The 21,325-nt window shown below is 37.8% G+C and overlaps 1 protein-coding gene across 17 annotated transcripts in view; it reads right to left on the minus strand.

Moving 5' to 3' along the window:
• TRIP12 (thyroid hormone receptor interactor 12) overlaps positions 1–21,325 on the minus strand; it is a 147,729-nt gene that overhangs the window by 68,874 nt on the left and 57,530 nt on the right. For 15 of the 17 annotated variants that reach the window (XM_061188074.1, XM_061188151.1, XM_061188094.1 and 12 more), the window contains 2 exons: positions 20,198–21,000; positions 2,596–2,701 (listed from right to left, as the gene is read on the minus strand). In XM_061188074.1, coding sequence (XP_061044057.1) covers positions 2,596–2,701; positions 20,198–21,000 — 909 coding nt within the window. The remainder of the gene's footprint in view (positions 1–2,595; positions 2,702–20,197; positions 21,001–21,325) is intronic. The other 2 variants (XM_061188123.1, XM_061188117.1) reach the window with 1 other exon arrangement.

The raw sequence follows: 21,325 nt of genomic DNA on the forward strand, positions 1-21,325 counted from the left end.
CCAGTGACCAGGAGCAATGTCAACACAGCACAAAGCTCCAATGCATGGAACACAGAGCTAGTTTCTTCTTTTTACATAAAAATTGTTGTAGAAAATCACTGTGGGTAACAACCAAGACTTTGTATATTTAAAACTCATCCAAGCTATATCACATTGACAATACAAGCTTTTGTGTTGCTATGAGCTGTTGTCATCCTTACAAACAGAAGTGATTTTTAAACACTTCAACTACATGGAAAAGTGATTCCTTCTGCAGAGACAATTCAATTCATTTAAAATAGATCCCTAATTCCTGGGTAAATAGTGGACCACTCTATGGACTTTCAGACTGATACTTGAAAATGGGGGCAGGGCAGGGGGAAAGAAGAAGATGGGAAAAATTCCCATCACCTAAGTCCCAGATTACTTAAATCATCAAAAAATTACTATCCTAATAATGGACAATAGCTCTAGCCTTTAAAATAAAAGAAATGAGTATTTAATATTTATAAATAAATACAGATGACATCTGGGAAGACACTTGTCTCCGATTGAGGCATAGTGTAAGATATGGAAAAAGGAATCATCAGTCATTTATCATGAAGCAGACTATATTTTATTGATGACTTTCTTTCTATTTTAATAGCGAAATCAGTAAGCAAATCAGGTAGAGACAGAAGACTTCCAAAATTACAACAACTTAGTATTGTTTAAAGGCAGCTCCCCAAATGACCTCAGGAAAGTGCAAAAACCTACTACTAAAGAAATGTTTTAGACTAAAGTAAACTACAGTGAAATTAGATGTTGCCTAGTAAAGAACAAGGAACCAGGCATAAGTGACATGTAAATGAAAGCTCTGAATCACCAATGAGTTCTAGAAGAGTTTATTCTCTCAATTATTAAAACTCCTCCCTAAGCAGGGATTTACTTTGCCAACCTTTCGTTCACAGGGGAAAAAAGCTCATTCCAAACCCCAATTACCAAGCTACAAGTTAGTGGGATTCAAATTAAGTCATTTATTTAACATTTAACTTGCATCAACCACGTGGCACACTCTGTGCTGAACATTTGGTTGCTGCCCTCAAGGTGTGTTAGTCTAAAGAGACCAAGTCGCAGCTGTGATCGACTATGAAAGCACTAAATTTAAGAGGAATCTCAACTAATTCAGAAAAGTTTGAGATGAAGAGCACTGCAGGCAGGCGGCTAGACAGCTTGTGTGTAGCATGTAAGAAACTTCTCGTTCATCAAGACAGTGGACCTGAGGAGGAGAGACTGCTGCAGAGAAAGACAGGACGCTAGATTACCTGACGCCACATACAGCTTAAAATTAATTTTCAACTACAGTGAATTTGGTTTATATCTAAGATTATAAACCTTGGGTAAAATGGATTCAAAGTTTGGTCCAAAACAGGACAAAAGCCCTGAAGAACTCAGAAATTTTCTCAGAGGTCCTCATAAAAGTACTGCCAACAAACTTCAAAGGCAAATAGATGTACTAACTCCAGATATTTTAAACAATCCTGACAGAACTAGGAAATAAGTGGAAAAGTAGAGATTAAAGTGGCAAGAGTCCATTTCTTATGACTCATTAGGTAACAAGTCATACTGTTTCCTTGTGTTACTACTGTACCCACGGCCAAGAGCATAAAGTCGATTACCTCAGAGAAGAACAAAAAGAAGTGCTTAAAACCTTTCTACTGACCTGAGTTAGAGTAGGGAAAAGGTAAACTAAAATCAGTCACCTGCATCACTGGTTTCTGGCACATTTAGTAGAGAGAACAAAGTACATATAAGAGCAAACTACATATAAAGGAGGGAGAAGTCCCATATGGCTGTGATTACCAGCACAAGACCAAAGCTGACCAAGCCTGAAAATCTGAGATGAAATTGCAACAAAAAGATTTTTAACTTTAACCTAAGATTCTGAATCAGTTAATAAAGTATATGAAATAATACACTGTATCATATATCAAAGGTAGATAATTTTCTGAAAATGGGCTCCAAAATAGCAACCGGGAGAAACGGGAATTGGAGATGTGAGAGAACACAAACAAAACCGACATTTTTCTGTGAGGACAGGTATTGGAACACAAAATGAAAATTAAGTACATCTCTCCCCCTCACCCATTAAACTCAGTAACTGGTGCCAACACTTTTAGAAACGAATTAGGCAATATTACAGCCATTACAACAGGCATCCCTTTTGATCCATTAATCACACTACTGGGAAATTTAGCTACCTTTAAAAATAACCCAAATCTGCATAAAGATGCTCATTAGAGATTTCTTTGGCAGACTAGAACTCTGAAAACAACCAGACGTCCAACTATTGGCAATAACTCTGTGCAAATAATGTAACAGCAGAGGAAAAGGTAGAAGACAAAGGTGTTGTCCAAAAAAGGCATGATTAAAACTTAGCAAAAAAAAGGTAAATAAATATTGGGGAAGAATTCACAAAAATATACAACAATACTAGCTATATTAGAATAAATTTCTTTGCTCAACATTCAAGAGAAAATTTTAATAATTTTTAAAAACTTATAAAATTAAGGATTTTGCTGAAAGCTGAACACAGGTAATGAACTAATCATAAACTGGCAAAGCCCAGATTATTACCTGGCACTAGCACAGGAGCCCGTGGTCTTCTGGCGTGTGCTCCGCCTCAAACTGGGGAGCTCAGCAGGTGGGGATTCGCTGCGCTTCTTGGTAGATTTTCTTAAACCTATACATGTGAAATGCAAAAGTAAAATTTTTAAGAGCAGTTACCTTAAATTAAAAATGACATAATTCTTCAGGTCATCATCCGGTCAAAAGTCCATGGACTCTTCCACGGCCTCTCTAGCGGTCTCCAGGTTTACTTCCATAGTTTGCTTTTACTGTGCCTGCTCATACTGGGGAAGTTCATGTGGTGCTTGGCATTCCTGTTCAGGAGAAATCTTCTCACTCTGGCCTAACCTTGACGCAAGCTAACCAACACCATGAATCAACTCTACTCTTCCACTACTCTTCTCCACTAACTAAAGCCAAGAGATTTTTTTTTTGTATATACTATGTATTTCAGGACTTTACTGTATTTCATTTAGCACTTTACTGCATTCTCTTTGCACGGTCCCATTTCACCTAGTTTATATGAGGCTCATCAATAAGGCCATGAGAGAACAAACTGTTTTCTTTCACCAACTCACTGGCAAGAAATATATACATTTGAACTGAAGGTTATTCGAATGTCCAATTTACAGAATACTGTATAATTAGGGGGAGAAAGTCAATCAAGCACACTTTACATGTTATTCTGGAATCTAACTAATACCTTTATAGAGATAACGGATTCTGAAAAGGTACAGCAACTGAGAAAAGTTTATTGCTATTTTATGAACAATAGGGAAGCCATCAGAGCATCGTCTACTGCCCCCCCCCACCCCCCGCCCAAACAACACTGTTACTCTACACCGTACATGACATGACAACATACTGGGTGGTGAGCTCTATCTAAACAAAGACCCCCAGCAGTGAAAGGTCTCCAAAGTCAACAGAACATACTTCCACTGGAACTTTTGGCATCATCTTAAATAAATGTTAACTTTCTCAGAGACCAACTGTACAATAACAATTCTCCAGATCATTTGTTTCTTCTCAAATTTTAATTTTTTTCCACTTCACTGCTTTAAAAAGTGTAAAGATAAGAAATTCCTTACTCTTGATTTTGTAAAAAACACCACTAAAGGTTCTGGGAAAGAGGTGGTAAAAAGGATTCTAGACATCTTCTTGACCTTTTAGACTCTTCATTTAAAAACTTCAGTTCATCCAACTTGCACTTAAACTATACATAATGAAAGGTGCTAGGTGAAAAGCAAGCTATTAAAAACTCTTTAAACACAAAGCAGAAATTATAAGGACAAATATCTATGTTCAGACAGGCATTACCATTTAGAAATCTAAACCAGACCTTTTGGGCCCTTCTCCCCCCCACCTCCCACCCCAAATAACTTTTGTGAAAGATTATCTAGGCTCTTCAAACCAGCATAAAAGGATCAAAGAGTGAAACTTAAAGTGACGAAAGAAGACTGGCCTAAGCGTTTCTTAAATTTCAATTTTATTTTAAGGTTGATTTTCTATATAGCTGTCACCAGAATTATTTGATGTGATCACAAAGCTATATCTGACATCCTATATACTATTTTATCTTTGCCTAGCTGGATACACACCCCAGACACCTGAAAAGACGGACATGGCATGTAGACAGATTATGGAGCTAGCTTAATATATTCAGCTAATAATGTCACTATTTTTTAATATTTAAAAAATTTAGAAATTTTCTAATATTTCAGAAATTAAATTACACTTATCTATCTGAATTATGTGACTAAGTTGGACTAAAAAATGTACAATTTAGAGGGAAAAAGCCATCAGTGCACATTATATTAAAACTGCAAAAAAACATAAGGTACTTTCACTTATAAGGCACTTTAAAAACCTTTGTATTATTGTCACTAATATTACTTAGTTCATGTAATACTAAAGTATCTATAAATACCATAATACAGTAATAGAGACACTAGTACAAATTTTCACATCTATTTAGTGACATTCAAAATAATATTCAACTATGTATTGTGCGCTACTGCTTTATTGCTAATCTGCAGTGACAGTATACTTTTTGACACTTTCACTACTCATGCCCTATTTTAGACTTTGGTGTTTAACTCTCCTTTAAACAACTTCATTCAAATGTAATTTCCGTAGGATAAAATGTACTCATTTTAAGTGCACGGGGTTCAGTGAGTTTGACAAACTTATTCACGCATATAACCAACACCACAATCAAGACATAGAACATTTCCATCACTTTAAAAAGTTCCTTTATGGCCCTTGCAATTAATCCCTTCCCTCACACTTCAGGTCCCTGGTAATCACTGGTCTTCTTTTCTGCTGCTATTGCCTACTTTGGAGTTTCATATAAATGGAATCATACAGTGTCATGGGGATGAACTCATGGTGTTGCACGTATTGGTTCATTCCTTTTGATGGCAAAGTGGTATTCCTTTGTGTGGATGTGCCACAATCTCTCTATCCATTCTTGGTGTTAGACTTTAAAAGAACTGTACTAAGTTACAGAGAAGTAGGGCAGAGAAAAACCAAAACAAGAGTGAATAGAAAACTATTTATAACTGATATCACAAGACCATAATGTAACATGACTGTCAGGCTAATTGACATATAACTCCATCCAGCCTGATAAAATAAGAGAACCCCCAACATTTTGTTCTCTAAACTTCCTTAGAGGAGAACTACATAAATTCTTCCAAAAGTCTAAAACATGTTTAGAAGATAGAAAGGTCATAAATTCTGGGAAAAAGGAAAGCTGAAGCACAAACTTCAGCTTGGTAGATAAAGTATTTCCTAGAAAACCGGGACAGCTTAACCTTCTTTTGCCCATTCAGCAAACTGACAATGCTAGCACATACTATCTTCACAATTTAATTTTATTTATTTATTCTTTAATATTTATTTATTTATTTGGCTGCTCTGGGTCTTAGCTGCGGCACGCGGGATCTTTTTTTAGTTGCGGCATGCGGGATCTAGTTCCCCAACCAGGGATCGAACCCAGGCCCCCTGCATCGACGGCACGGAGTCTTAACCACTGGACCACCAGGGAAGTCCCTATTTCACAATTTTAGATCGGCTATGGAGATTTTCAAAAGCACTTTCAGATATAAAGTTGTAATAATTCTCATTTTTCAGACACAAAAATATTAACTGACTTGCTTAAAAGTGCATAACCCCACCAACTACACAATTCTAAGCTTATTTTAAAGCAGAACAGAGAGTAGTACATCTTCAATATACTTGTGGCAAGGTGTTGAAATTTTGCTTTACTGGTTCGTTTAGAAAACTTTAAACTCTCTGTATAAAAATAGAGTATTTTTGTAGAACTGAAATGTTTCCTATCATTCTACTGGTCAAATACGGAGTATTTTAATAAATGGTGGAAACATGGAAAAGTGTAAACCTACAACCTACTGAAAACCGATTAAAACACATGTGCATGGGAACACACATACCACAAACACATCTCTCTGTCCCAGGCTCTGTAATGCAGCAAAACTGCATTTATCATTTATTTTTATGATGCCACTTGGAGAAGCAACCAGAATATCACTGATCAAATTAATATATTCTTATCCACAAAGCCTTTGTGTAATAAAGTTAGGTATAAATCTTGTATCAAAGCTCTTATTACAGTTGACCCTTCAACAATGCAGGGTCCACTTATACTCGGTTATTTTTCAGTAAACCGTAAATACTACAGTACTACACGGTCTGTGGTTGGTTGAATCCAAGGATGTTGAGGAACCATGGATAAGGACAGCCAGCTATTAGTTACATGCAGCCCTCATTGTTCAAGGATCAACTGTATTATCAGTATAAGAATATGTGCACTTGTTCCTACAAATATATTCCTATAATCTTTATTCCTTTGGATAAAGGTGAAACTAGCAGTTAGTATTCTCTTAAAATTCCTAATTGATTTGTCTTCTACAATATAGGTATGTCTTACTCTTTTTTTTTCTTTTTTTGAAAAAGTATTCCTAAGCAAAACTGATTTACACAAAGTCCAGGGCTTCACCCTTAAAAAAAAAAAAAAAAATAGAGTCCTTTTTTTAAAGTGTGACATTTTTAAAGTGTGACATTTGAAATGTGAAATAATTAAACCTCATATATCCAACTGTAAGCTTGGATTTTTTAAAATATAACAACATTTTAAAAGAATCAACAAATTAAGGGCCTTAGACATTTTACTTTCTGGACCCTTACTAATGTAAAAATAGTTAAGATGTTCGTGGGTACCTTCTACTTATGATTGATTTTTCTTTTCGACTTGAAATATTAAAACTATTTCTCATTACATTAACATCTCAGTACAAAAGTATTTCTCCTGGAAAAGGTATGGTTTTCACTCTAACTGTGTCAAATTACTTTAAAAGTAGCAATAGACAACTGGGCAATACATATTCACTATCAGCTTTCATTCTATTTTTAATTCTCACATGATCTGTTACAGGTATGCTAATCTTTGACATGATATACACATATAATCGAACCTACTACACAGTTCTACAATGAAAATATAGCACTCCTCCCAATAATAAAGTATTCTAGCAATGCAATAATTAAACTTTCCAATTTCCTGAAAGATTCCTTCTGCTGTACAAGAATAAACATGAATGTCAATGTATTTCATAAGGTTATTTGAAAATCAAGCAGAGGAGGAGGGGGAGACTAACCTAACATCTTTATTCAGTGAATAATGACTCCATTCAAATAAATGAACACTTTTATTCTGCAACTTATATAATCATTTTAAAGTGACAGTAAAAGATGATCAAACAGACATCTACTGTATATTATCTAGCAGCCCTTTTTCTGAGCACCTGCCTCTTTTTTTCTTTTTCTTTTTTTAAAACTCTTTGCGGAGCTATCTCCTAACCCTTCTCCATGTGGTACTGATGGAACTGTCATCCACAATACACTCCCACTATATGAGTGAGACGCAAACTGTCGTATTTTCATCATCTACAATTACAACTCCTCCACCACTATCCCCTACCCTTCACCATACTAATTCATTTAAGGACAGGCATATGACCCGAGGATATAAGAGACTTTCGTATAGAAATATAAATGATTGGACAGTGTTTCGGGGAAAGAGGGGGAATGAGGGTGTCATAAGTCACAGACTTGGGACTGACAGGACCATCTTCATTTGAGCTCCTGGATCCAGCCAAGCCTGAAGCTAGACAATCTCTTGGCTTTACCCGTCATGTGAGCTGATTTCCATTTAATTTTAATTGAATATGCATCACATATAACCCCAAATCTTCTGATTATAAGTCATTACTGTATTATACTTTGTAGTCTAGAGTAGGTATGGACCAAATCCTGCTGGTAGCCTGTTTCTGTACAGCCCACTAGCTAAGAATGTTTTTCATATTTTTAGAGAGTTGTAATAAAAGAAAAATATGTGACAAAGACTGTATGTGGTCAGCAGACCCTAAAATATTTACTATATGGATCTTTACAGAAAATGTTTACTGACCTGGACTTTGAGGAGAAAAAGGAAGAAAAGTATAAGGACTTGCCTGAAGTTTAGGGGAAAAAAACAGTCCCTCTCCAACCCCTCCCCTCCGCAAAAAAACATCTCCAAAACAAAATCTCTTTGTTTGGAAAAAGAAAAAACAAAAACCAAAAACAAAACAAGACCCAAGCTAAACAATATCTTAGTAATAAAAAAAGTTTCAGTACTAATTTTTCTAGAATATTACGTATCTTGATTTTTTTTTTTTACTTACAGTTTTTGGCATATTCCTGTAGAGAGTAAATACATTCCATTTTAAAATGGAGTAGACAAACTGTTATGAATAAGGAACACAAACCAATACCTTAAACAAGGGTAGATATCTAGAAAAATCGCTACGATTCATTTACATTTATAGATATCAAAAGATGACTATACTGATCTTTTAAACACAAATCCCCTATTTGTTTAATATTAAAAAGAGCGGACTTTCCTGGCGGCGCAGTGGTTAAGAATCCGCCTGCCAATGAAGGGGACATGGGTTCGAGCCCTGGTCCAGAAAGATCCCACATGCTGCGGAGCAACTAAGCCCATGCGCCACAACTACTGACCCTGTGCTCTAAAGCTCGAGGGCCACAACTACTGAGCCCGCGTGCCACAACAACTGAAGCCCGCGCGCCTAGAGCCTGTGCTTCGCAACAAGAGAAACCACCGCAATGAGAAGCCCGTGCACCGCAACAAAGAGTAGCCCCCACTCGCCGCAACAAGAGAAAGCCTGCGCGCAGCAACGAAGACCTAATGCAGCCAAAAAGTAAATTAATTAATTTTTTAAAAAAATGTTAAAAATAAAAAATAAAAAGAGCCTTCACGTAACTACTTTAAAGATCCATTTACATATCAAATCTGTTTCAATGGGTTTTCAGAACCACTCCTTTTTCCTTCATAAAAGAAAAAAAAGCACCAAATAACAGGACTATTACCACATATGAGGAGTTCAATTTAGAATCATGTAATCGGATCATTTTGCTACAGGAAAAATTGGACCCAATAAAGAGACTTAATTAATGATGGGTATATTTTCAGTGGCTAACTCAATGCCTTCAGCCACTGCAGAATCATGAGAACCTGGTATATCTTGATATTGTTGTGTATCTATGTTCAAGTACATACATCTCTAACAAAGGCTGCTTTTCTAAAATAAATTCACAAAATGAAAAGTAACCTATCATATAAAAACGGATCATAGACGTTTATTTTAAAATCAGTAACAATAAAAGATAAGTTGTGCAGATGACAGTGAGCTAAAATCCAAAAGGAACTTCCTAAGCCAAATTTTTATTTCCTAGTGAATGCACAGCAATTTCGTTCATTGATTTGGCAATATGAATTAAAAACTTAGAAATGTGCAAATACATTCATCTAACCACTATAATAATGAGAAACTGGAAAAGAGCTAAATGTCCAATAATAAGGAATGGTTAAATAAACATCAGTATGGTAATAAAAACTGCAGGAACACAGTGTTAGTTAATGAGGATGTGAACAAATTGGCATTTTTTTTAAAAAATTATTTATTTATTTATTTTTGGCTGCATTGGGTTTTTGTTGCTGCGCGCGGGTTTTCTCTACCTGCAGCGAGCTGGGGCTACTCTTCATTCCGGTGCATGGGCTTTAGGCGTGCAGGCTTCAGTAGTTGTGGCTCGCGGGCTCTAGAGCGCAGGCTCAGTAGTTGTGGCGCACGGGTTTAGTTGCTCCGCGCCATGTGGGATCTTCCGGGACCAGGGCTCGAACCCATGTCCCCTGCATTGGCAGGTGGATTCTTAACCACTGTGCCACCAGGGAAGTCCCCAAATTGGCATGTTTACACTACTAGTGAGAATATAAATTCATATATTTCTAGGGGGAATTTAAAATATACATCAATATTTAAAAGAAACATAACCAGTGTTATGTTTCTTATCTTATATCTTACAAGAAAATAATGAATTACAAAGCTATAGTCAATTAAAAAATTTAGAAGAACAATGTAAATGCCTCTTAGTTGGCAATGGGCTAAAAGGTACATCCATATACAGTTATTAAAAAGACATGATTGGACTTCCTTGGTGGCGCAGTGGTTAAGAACCCGTCTGCGAATGCAGAGGACACGAGTTTGATCCCTGGTCCGGGAAGATTCCACATGCCGCAGAGCAACTAAGCCCGTGCGCCACAACTACTGAGCCTGCACTCTAGAGCCCGCGAGCCACAACTACTGAGCCCGCATGCCACAACTACTGAAGCCTGTGCGCCTGGAGCCTGTGCTCCACAACATGAGAAGCCACTGCAATGAGAGGTCCGTGCACTGCAACGAAGAGTAGCCCCCGCTCCCTGCAACTAGAGAAAGCCCACGCACAGCAATGAAGACCCAACACAGCCATAAAAAAAAAATGACATGATTTATAGCTTATTTTTTGAAAGGAAAAATGTCAGTTAAAATCATTTAGGCAGATAAAGCACTTTGGTTTCTTCATACCTAAAACATGGATACTACCTCATTCTGTGATCATGATAATGAAATTTAATGTATGTCAACTGTCTAGTATGGAGCCTGGCTTATAATAGGCACTCAAAAAGCAATGCCTACTGTCATGCAGAATGAGCTCCTACTTCTGAAAAAAATATGTGCATATACATAGAAAAGCGTCTACCTCTGGGTAAAGACAAAAGAATGACCCACGTGCATTCACTCTGTCCTCTAGTGAAACTCCACTAAAATAGCATTAAAAGAATCTGAGGCATAAGTTCACAAGGATGGGAAGAATGGAAGAGACAACCATCACAACACAACACAATTTTAGAATATGAAAAAGCAGTAATTCCAGTGCTAAATACACTAGGAAGACCAGAAGACTGAAGGTAGAAAACTGAGATAAACTACCAATTAGACTGACACTCAGAATCCCACAACGGTTTAGGAATTGATGACACCAGGTACTTCTGGGACGACCTCGAGTTTAAACTGAGGATTGCCTCATAGGCTATTTATGAAGCAGTCAGATCCCCCGATTCCCTCCCCAACTTGCACAGCTGGGTAAATGTCCCTCTCCTGAGGCAGGGAAACATAAAACCTTTATTCCTTAGAAAGTACAAAATAAAGAAATTCTCCATCAAAGTACACAGCTGCAAATAGGTGCATCATACCAAGAATGAGAGGGGGAAGGACCACATATATACAGACAAACTGGATGACATCCGGACTCTTTCCTAGGCCTCTCCTCCCACTTAGTCCCCAGAACTCTGGCAGTTAGGCTTTCACCTCCAGGCAGGAGTCTGAAAGAATCTTCCCTGTGGAATTTTACCAGCCAAAGAAGAACAATCTGAAAATGATCACAGCCCAATTTGTTCGTTAGACAGTGAACCTCAGTCAAGTCTCATCCACGTGCTCAGAGCCTGCAAGTTAGATTTTTGGTTCCCCTACTCTTGAGTATGAGGAGACACCCAGGAATTACCTGAATTTGAAGAAAGTTCCTGGTATGAAAGTCAAAACCAGAGTAAACACACCCCCCAAAAAAATTACATAAGAGGACTCTGCAAGAAAAGAAAACTTGCTCTTAATGGGGGGGGGGCGGGGGGGAATAAGCATCTATAATTAAAAACAATATTCATGGCAGGACTATTCACAATAGCCAAGACATGGAAGCAACCCAAGTGCCTGGCAATAAATGACTAGATTAAGAAGATGTGGTGTGTGTGTGTGTATAATTAATACACACACACACACACACACACACACACAATGGAATATTACTTAGCCATAAAAAAGAATGAACTATTGCCATTTGCAGCAACATGGATGGACCTAGAGAATATTATGCTTAGTGACATAAGTCAGATAGAGAAAGACAAATACAATATATCACTTATATATAGAACTAAAAAATAACACAAATGAATGTATATACAAAACAGAAACAGACTCACAGACATAAAAAACAAACTTGTGGTTACAGCGGCGGGGGGGGGGGGCAAATTACAGATTACAGGTATGGGATTGACAGATATAGACTACTACATATAAAATACATAAGCAACAAGGATTTACTGCATAGCACAGGGAATTATATCCAATATCTTGCAATAACCCACAATGTAATATAACCTGCAAAAAAAAGTAATCACTATGCTGTACACCTGAAACTAACACAATATTGTAAATCAACTATACTTCAATTAAAGAAAGAAAAAGAGAAGGGGGGAGGAAACCTTTTTTTAAAAAATAGGAAATGAGAACAAAATAACCTCTTGAAAATAAAAACAAGATAGCAAACATGAAATAAAAAATCAATACAAAGGTTGGAAGAAGCTGCAGAAATCTACCAGAAAGTAGAACAAAAAAGGAAAGCAAGAACAAAAAGATAAGACCAGAACCTTCCAAAAGAACAATTACCCAAAATAATAGGTGATTCAGAAAGAGAAAAGAAGCAAAGATCGGGTGACCAACTGTCCTGGTTTGCATGGGATTCTCGTAGTTTTAAGGCTAAAAGTTGGTCTTGGGGAATGCCCCAGATCCAAGGGAAACCAGAACTTCAGATCACCCTAACAAGGAATGAAACAAATGCACAGCTATACCTATATCACGACATTTCTAAATAACTGAAGCAAAGCTCTGTAAGTTTCCAGAAAAACGGGTTATATATACAGATCAGGAATCAGAATGCTTGCAGTACTGAAATCTAAATAACATAATTCTTCAAAATTCTGATGGAGAATAATTTCCAACCCAGAACTGTATTTTCAATCAGTCTGTCAAATAAGTATCAAGGTTGTAGATTTTCACATTCAAAATCTGAAAAAAACAAAAAAACTTAAAAAAATCTCATATGTACTTTTTCTTAGAAAGCAAGTGGAAGACATGTTCACCAAAACAAAACAGTAAATCAAGAAAGAAGATGCAGGATCTGGAATCAGGAAACTAAACAGAAGACTAAAGAAATACCTGAAGCTAAAAGCAATGTAACCAGGCATAAAAGGGCAGCCATCCAGAGGCCTCGTTTCTTCAGGAAAATGAAACAAATCCATGTAGACAGCTTGAGAAAAGATTTAGACAATGCATAATGAGTTTGGAGTTGAGTGACGGAGTCAAAGAAAAGGAAAACAACAAAATAATTATTAAACTCAGTAAAAAAAAAAAAAAGGTTGTAAGAAAAGAAAAGTTCCTACAGACTCAGTGTTAACTGAGCAACGATCATGACTGGGAAAATGGGAAGCATGTACAGCACGCGTTTGGTGGGTGAACAGGTGTGGTAAATCTCCCATACAGGGCACACAATAGTGGTCAAAGTGAAAAAATTCAACAAATAGACATATGAGCACATATGTCTCACATTTATAGATACGGAAGTAAAAACCAAAATGACTGGCTATGTGGAAATGCAATGTGGCAGGAAGTCTGCTATTTTTTAATAATAAATCTTACATCACTTGACTTTACACATTAAGTATTGACTAATATGAAGGAAAATTTTTAGCAGGATACACACTGGAAGAAAGAGACAGCCCTTAGGGATGGGATTAAGTAATTATTTTTTCTTCTTTGTACGTTTTAATATTTTTGGGATTTTTCATTTTTGATAACAAACACTTTATAATCAGAAGCATCAAAATAGTATAGAATACAGAGGCATGAATAAGAAAAAGCAATTTTAATTTAACTGAAATATAAGTTTAGTAAAATGTAATTTGGCTGAATTAATTCTTACTCTGACCTGGTATACAAAAATACATACCATGGTTGTTTAAAATTCACAGTATAAAACAAAGCAAAGCCTTAAAGAGGTTAATAACATTTGTTTCCATTTAATATTCCTTTTTTAAAAATCTGGCAACTCATTTTTGGTAAATTACTATTGGTAATATGTGGTTACATATTAGTACTAATAAAGTTTTAAGTACTAAATTATTTTAACAGCTGCTTTATAATACAGAAAGCTCTTAACACTCAATCCTTTTTCCTTTAAGCTCCTCACCCAATACATCACCAGGCTAAAAGATAATTCAATTTTTAAAAACTCAGCGGGTATGGCCCTCTAAGACCCAACTAGGTAAAACCAAGAGGTTACTTTTAAATTATTCTGTCCTGCTTGATTCATTCTTCTTTCCTCTCTCCGTGCTAGAGGCACAAAGTACCATGTCTCTTGGCAGAATTACCTTCCCAGAATTCGGCATCTGCCTGGTTCTTTTCTAGTTCTAATAATGGCTACAGGTTGCATGCAAGTCACAGAAGAGTATGAAACTCAAGCTGAAAATAAGCTGGTAACTACTGCTATGTTATTAATAATGTGCACATGATGTCTACTTTAAATAATGGAAAGGGAACTGGACCTACAAATACACATATCAAACTGGAAATATAGCACCTTTAAATTTTTCTATAAATACATTCCATAATTAATTGCAGATTCTGATCACAAACTGTTTCTTACATGTCTATGCCATCCATCACCTTCTACCACCATTAAGACAGTACATACTTTGAAATAGTCAAATTACTTCAAAATTAGCCTAAAGAGAAGGTAGATAGATTAGCAGAATATTATAAGAATATTTTGAAATATTACATCAAAATATCACTGAATATTTTTAAAAATCATTTGTATCATTACACTGCCCCACTGGTTTTACATTTATGCTACATAAATTTGTTAAGACTGTTCGCTAAGGTTAAACAACGCAAAGCAAGAATAATTTCCTAATGCAGATTAAAAATTGTCATATAACACTATCCTTTCTGGGGTATTCTCAAAACCCAACTGGGCTTCCCTGGTGGCGCAGTGGTTAAGAATCCGCCTGCCAATGCAGGGGGACATGGGTTTGAGCCCTGGTCCGGGAAGATCCCACATGTCGTGGAACAACTAAGCCCGTGCGCCACAGCTACTGAGCCTGCGCTCTAGAGCCCGCGAGCCACAACTACTGAGCCCACGTGCCGCAACTACTGAAGCCAGCGCACCTAGAGCCCCTGCTCTGCAACAAGAGAAGCCACCACAATGAGAAGCCCATGCACCGCAATGAAGAGTAGCCCCTGCTCACTGCAACTAGAGAAAGCCCGCGTGCAGCAACGAAGACCCAATGCAGCAAAAAATTTATAAACTTCTACCAATTGACACAAGGTGACCTTTGTCCCACAGCTATCTTGACCAGCTGCAGATGGCAAGCCATAGGCTTCAGGTAGCCCGTCACAAAGCAGCTAAAATATACTGCCAGCCCTAGTTCCTCACCAGAAACTTGTTCAACAGATGCCAAAGCAGCACACCAGGAAAGGTCTTCCTGCTTCAGTGACCCGATTAAATGTATCATTTCCCAAAGTGTGTTCCATGGACCACTGTTGTCTCCCTTGGTAATAGGTGGTCAAACAGATTTATAAAATAATGGGTTAAACAGAAGTGACCGTAAGAATTCTCATAGCTTTCAATATACTAAAGCATATCCTGAATCTCCTTGAGTGATATCTGACCATGGGGAAATGGGTTTTCACAAAGCATCATGTAAGTACTGTTACTGCTACAATTTGAAAAAAATTTCCTTTACCAGGAAGTTTTACTGACCAATCGTATCTTAGAATGAGACTATACCTGAGGAAACATATCACCTTCTAATTAACAGGTTCACTGAGTCCTAAAAGTTGAAGAAAACAACCTACCCAATTTGGAATGCTTTCTATCTCACAAAATGTCCACTCCAGTTTTTAGTTAACTGACATATTTTTTTACCCGGAGTTGCTAATCCATTGAATGGATTGTAACCATTCAATCTAATTCTGCCCCCAGATTAACGTTAAATTAAAAAAAAAATCAAACTAATTCCTAATGCATACAAAAGCTCTTCAAATCTATCGCAACAATTCTCAATTCACATTTTATGTTTATATGGTATTTTAATTTTACAAAGTTGTTTTCACATACATTCTTTCATTTATGCTTCACAAGAATGAATATTATCATTCTGCAAAGATCAGGGATTAGGTTGCTATCATAATTGTAGTTCCATGATTTGTCCAACCCCACAAAACTATCAGAAGACAACAGAACTTTAAATCAGGGTCTTCCAAATCTAAAGATAGCTATACCTTAAACTGATCAATAGCTAGAATTTATATCAATCCTTCATTTTCAAAACGATGCTCCTGAATGCTTTGTCTTAAGATACTCAATTTCAGCTGTGCACCCTAAATTTAGTGATGCATCCTATGTACTATTAGCACTATGCTAAGGCTCCTCACATATTTATTCATTCCTCAAATAGCTACTGTGCCCATTTTACAATGAAAAGGTTGCCAACTTTCTCGTACTCACCAGCTGATAAAATGGCAGCACTAGGATTCAAATCTAGGCTTTTTAGCTCTATATTAAGAGCTCTCTCTCCCCAAAATACCATTACTTGAAGCCCAGGGATTCCTCTAAGATACTTCATTTTGCCTCTATATTCTTAAATAAAATTACCAAGTACTGCCAATCCTCTTGCAGTACTCCTTCTTACATAAACTCTTTCCTAAAGTGACCTATTTAATCATACCTAAAATTCACCCTGCCCTGTGTGACTCCAGGAAGCCTGCCTGGATTTAGCTCACCCAATCTACTCAATCCTCTGCACCCTATTCTCACAACTAATTTCTGGAATCACATGGCCTGGGTTTGACTCTTGGCTCTATCACTTCTTAGTTCTGTGACCTTGAACAGGTAACCTGACCTCATCGACCCTGAGTTTCTTTACCTGTAAGAAGCGAATAACAGTACCTGCCACACAGGGCTGATGAGGAGTAAATGAGATGATCCATGTCAACTATTTACAAGTTGTCAGGCACTTGTAAGCACTTTAAGTATTTGTTATTATTTTGTTTTGAAATGTTTTTCATTTATTTGTAAAGAAGCAAACACACAGTTAGTGGTATAATATGAACCCCTGGGCTCACACAGTATTCATCCCTAAAGATGAATCAATACCAGTAAAGAAGGATCAAATAAAAGTTCATCTCCTCTGGGGTCTTAACATCTCTTAATGACCCAAATAGATTGCAACAGTAAAACACAAACAACTAACATGGATGAAAAATAAGTGACATAGCAAAGAAAACAAAGGCTTCAAAGTCACACATAACCACCCCATCTTCAAATCCTAACTCTGTCACTTACGAGATATGTTACTCTGGCAAGTTATTTCACCTCCTTGGAATAACTTTCCTTAATAACTATCATCAAGCACCAATTTTTCGGAAAAGTAAATGTGACTGCATATGTAAAATACCTGGCACTTTTAGATGTGAAACAAATGCTGGTTCCCTTCTCTTGTTTCAACAGCTTAGGCTATAATTAGAGCTTAGAACTAGGGTAGTGGCAATGAAAAATGGGAAAGTGATATTAGTGACCACAGAACACACAGATTTTGTGAAAGTAAGAAAAGCAACTATGAAGTGAGTTTTAAACGAAGTCAGTTTGTGACCATGTGCAGAGTGAGTATGACAGCATATCTGGGCTGGTTTTATTATGGCACAGGGGCAGCATCAAAACCCTCGGGGCTTCCTGTTTGAGAGCAACCTCACAACCAAGAAAACCCCGCTGATCAGCCACTGGTAGGGTCAGGTTTTCTTTTAAAGATTGCACTAACTGACTATGTACAAAAAGAAAGCTGGTCTCTGAGAAGAGTTAAGGACACAACACTCGAGAACAATCTGCTCAGGGCTTCCCTGGTGGCGCAGTGGTTAACAGTCTGCCTGCCAATGCAGGGGACACAGGTTCAAGCCCTGGTCCGGGAAGATCCCACATGCTGCGGAGCAACTAAGCCCGTGCGCCACAACTACTGAGTCTGCGCTCTAGAGCCCGCGAGCCACAACTACTGAGCCCGTGTGCCACAACTACTGAAGCCCGTGCGCCTAGAGCCCGTGCTCCACAATAAGAGAGGCCACCGCGATGAGAAGCCCGCGCACCACAACGAAGAGTAGCTCCCGCTCACCGCAACTAGAGAAAGCCCGTGCACAGCAACAAAGACCCAATGCAGCCAAAAATAAGTAAATAAGATACATAAATTAAAAAAAAAAAAGAGCAATCTGCTCTCACCTGTGCCAAGACCCTGCTAGAAATAAGAATTGAAAGAGATGAGCTCTTCAAATGAGGCAGGCTGGAAGGGTTAGAGTGAATCCCACGGACTGTGCTGTAAACTCAACCTGGGCCACTGACTGTGGAGATCACACAGCTACTACACACAGTGGAGACACACAAGCACGCAAATACAGATGCACACATGCTTCTACTTCACTTAAAAGTAGACAGAGGAAGAGGTAAAAAGGCAGAGATAAATAACTCTAATTGTCAAGAAAACCTTGTCTGGACCAACGGACAAACGGCTGTCCCTTTTTACCCAACCTTTTATTTCCTTTTGACTTCAGGATACCAATCTTAATCTTCATCCGATATTTATATTCAAATTCAAAAGATTTTATACAGATATACCACATATTTAAAATAACAAATAGAACAAATTCTATAATTTAAGAGTAAGAGATGTTACCTTCACAATAACCCTATGATACAGGTTAAACATAAAATTTTACCATAATGTCTACTAGTATTCTTGTCAAAATGTTGCTAATATTGAATCAACTGAAAATAGTTTATAGATTGTAGAATTAAACTAAACAGAGCTAACAGCTCTGATTCAACACTAGGTTAGGCTGGTTCAATATTAAACTTTCACAAGAATACTAGTAGACACTATACAAAATCTTCCAATGACCAAAAAACATTCCAGCCCTATCAAAATGTGGACCTGAAATTTTCTTTGAGGGCTCAAAAGGAGAAAAGATGGTCAAAAACAAGCTTCTTGGTTAAATATTACAAAAATTAAATGCTTTGAAAACCACAGGTAAGTGCTGTTTTGTTCTCTGTATTTGCTTCGTTTAGATTTCTCAAAATAGAAAAAAAAAAAAGAAAAGCCCTTCATCATTACAGCAATCACGTAATTGAAGAGGGTCACCACGATTTCTAATCAGTTCTAATGAAGTTAACATTTGGCTTCCTGAAGAAGTTTTTTTGGAAAAAAGAGGGAGAAAAGTGCCTCAGGATGCCTTTCTCTTATCTATTGTTTGTTTCTTTGCTTGAATGTATTATTCTCAAACATTAGTTCTTTCTGCTCCGCTATACGCTTCAAGAAGGCAATTTCTTTCCCATTTACCTAGGACCCAGAGCCCAGCGCAATGAACGTAAGAGGTATTCATCCTTAGTCTAAGCTCCTTAAAGGCCATAAAATATTACATGTGAACAAAGTTTAATTAATACTAGGGTACATTTATTCTAATAACTTAGCTCAGGGTTTCCTCACATCAAGAATGTGTGGAACAGTGGTCCCACACACAGTGTTAGAATCCCTGGTGGCAAAGTGGTTAGGAATCCGCCTGCCAATGCAGGGGACATGGGTCTGAGCCCTGGTCCGGGAAGATCCCACATGCCGCGGAGCAACTAAGCCCGTGTGCCACAATTACTGAGCCTGTGCTCTAGAGCCCGCGAGCCACAACTACTGAGCCCACGTGCCACAACTACTGAAGCCCGCGCGCCTAGAGCTTGTGCTCCGCAACAAGAGAAGCCACCGCAATGAGAAACCCGCGCACCGCAACGAAGAGTAGCCCCCGCTCGCTGCAACTAGAGAAAGCCCACGTGCAGCAATGAAGACCCAAAGCAGCCATAAATCAATCAATTAATTAATTAATTGATTGATTGATTTATTTTACAAAACAAAAAGAATGTATAATACCAAAAAAGAGCATTTGATCTCCAACTGTGGTCATGACCAACTCAAAACTAGAACAGTTTTGTTTCTGGTTATAGGAGAAAAACCAACTTGCTGTCCTGCTCTGACATTAGAAAATACGTAGCAAATGCTGCAAAGATAAAGATACTAAAACATGACAATTTAGTAATAAGGCGGAAGCATTCCTTATCCATCTCCATAAAACTAAACGTGGTGTATCAATTATTACACACTTTGTGTACAGATACAGGTACAGTAATAAATCTAAAACTGCCTCAGACTGACTACCTTGAAAACCTGATCCCTCTTGACAAACCCAGAGAAATTTTCTTTAATTTGAAAAAAAAAAGATCTTTCGAGTGAACTTACTTGCTAATTTGGCCTGTAATCCAGAAGGTCCAGGTTTTGATGTCTCTGACTTAGAAGACCCTGGAAGAGACAGTTTTGTTTTAGGAAGGCTAACTTTAGGGCTGAAACGAGCAGCCCAATCAAATTTTGAAGAGCCACCAGTTTTACTCTGTTCCTTCTCCCTGCTACTTCTTCTTGGACTGGGGCTGGATGCTGAACGGGAACGCCTGGCCTTGTTCTGGTCTTTTCCTTGTTTCACCCTGGCACCTGGTGGAACAGCAGAGGAGGCCGAGGCTACAGCAGAAGACGAGGAGGAAGTAGAGGCAGCAGAAGAAGAATCGGTGATGGTGCTACACCCAGCTTTGGCTGAGGCGGCTGATTTTGAAGCCAGCTTGGTAGGTTTTGCAGATCTCTCTTCGGCACCAGTTGCTTCCGACACAGAACCACTCTTTATACAAGAACTCTCTGTCCTCTTTCTTTTCTGACTCCGTGAACTAGCAGTGGCCCCACTCTTCCTGGTATGAGCCTTGCTTGTTGATGGAGACTGTGCAGATTTCAGTTGTTGCTCCTGGTCTAAGTGTCTCTTCTTTGACTTACTGTGTGGCTTACTTGTTTCTGAGGGAGATTCAGTATGCTGAAGTGCTTTGGGTTTTTTTGCAGAGCTAGGAGAGTTGGTCCTGTTGTAGTCTGGACTAGCACTGCGTTTCACTCCTCGAGAATTGTCTTTCTTAGGCACCTGCCCCGTTTTCTGCCTTTCTGAAGTATTGGCTCTGTCTGGATCCTCTGGTTGTGGGACTAGGACAGCAGATGATGAACTGCAGCTTCTAAGAGGTTAGATAAGACAAGAGTTAATATCAGCCTGCCATCGTTAAACCTGTCGTATATTACTTATTTATTAACTTCTCAAATCTGTGGAAATAAGATTTTTTTATAAAGTGCAAAAGTTTTCCTGGTAAGTCCAGTAACTAAATAAACATAGGCTCGCAAATGGTTCAAAACTGAGGGAAAAAAAAGGGGTGGGGGTGGGGGGAGGGTGACACTTTGGATGGTAAAATATTAGAAGATCAGGCTAATTCTTTAGCCCAAAGATTACTGACACTAACACCCCTAATCATAAAACAAGAATTAGGATTACAAGAAAAAGAATGT

The sequence above is a fragment of the Eubalaena glacialis genome, chromosome 1 (genome assembly GCF_028564815.1).
Source record: "Eubalaena glacialis isolate mEubGla1 chromosome 1, mEubGla1.1.hap2.+ XY, whole genome shotgun sequence".
NCBI classification, from domain to species: Eukaryota; Metazoa; Chordata; class Mammalia; order Artiodactyla; family Balaenidae; genus Eubalaena; species Eubalaena glacialis.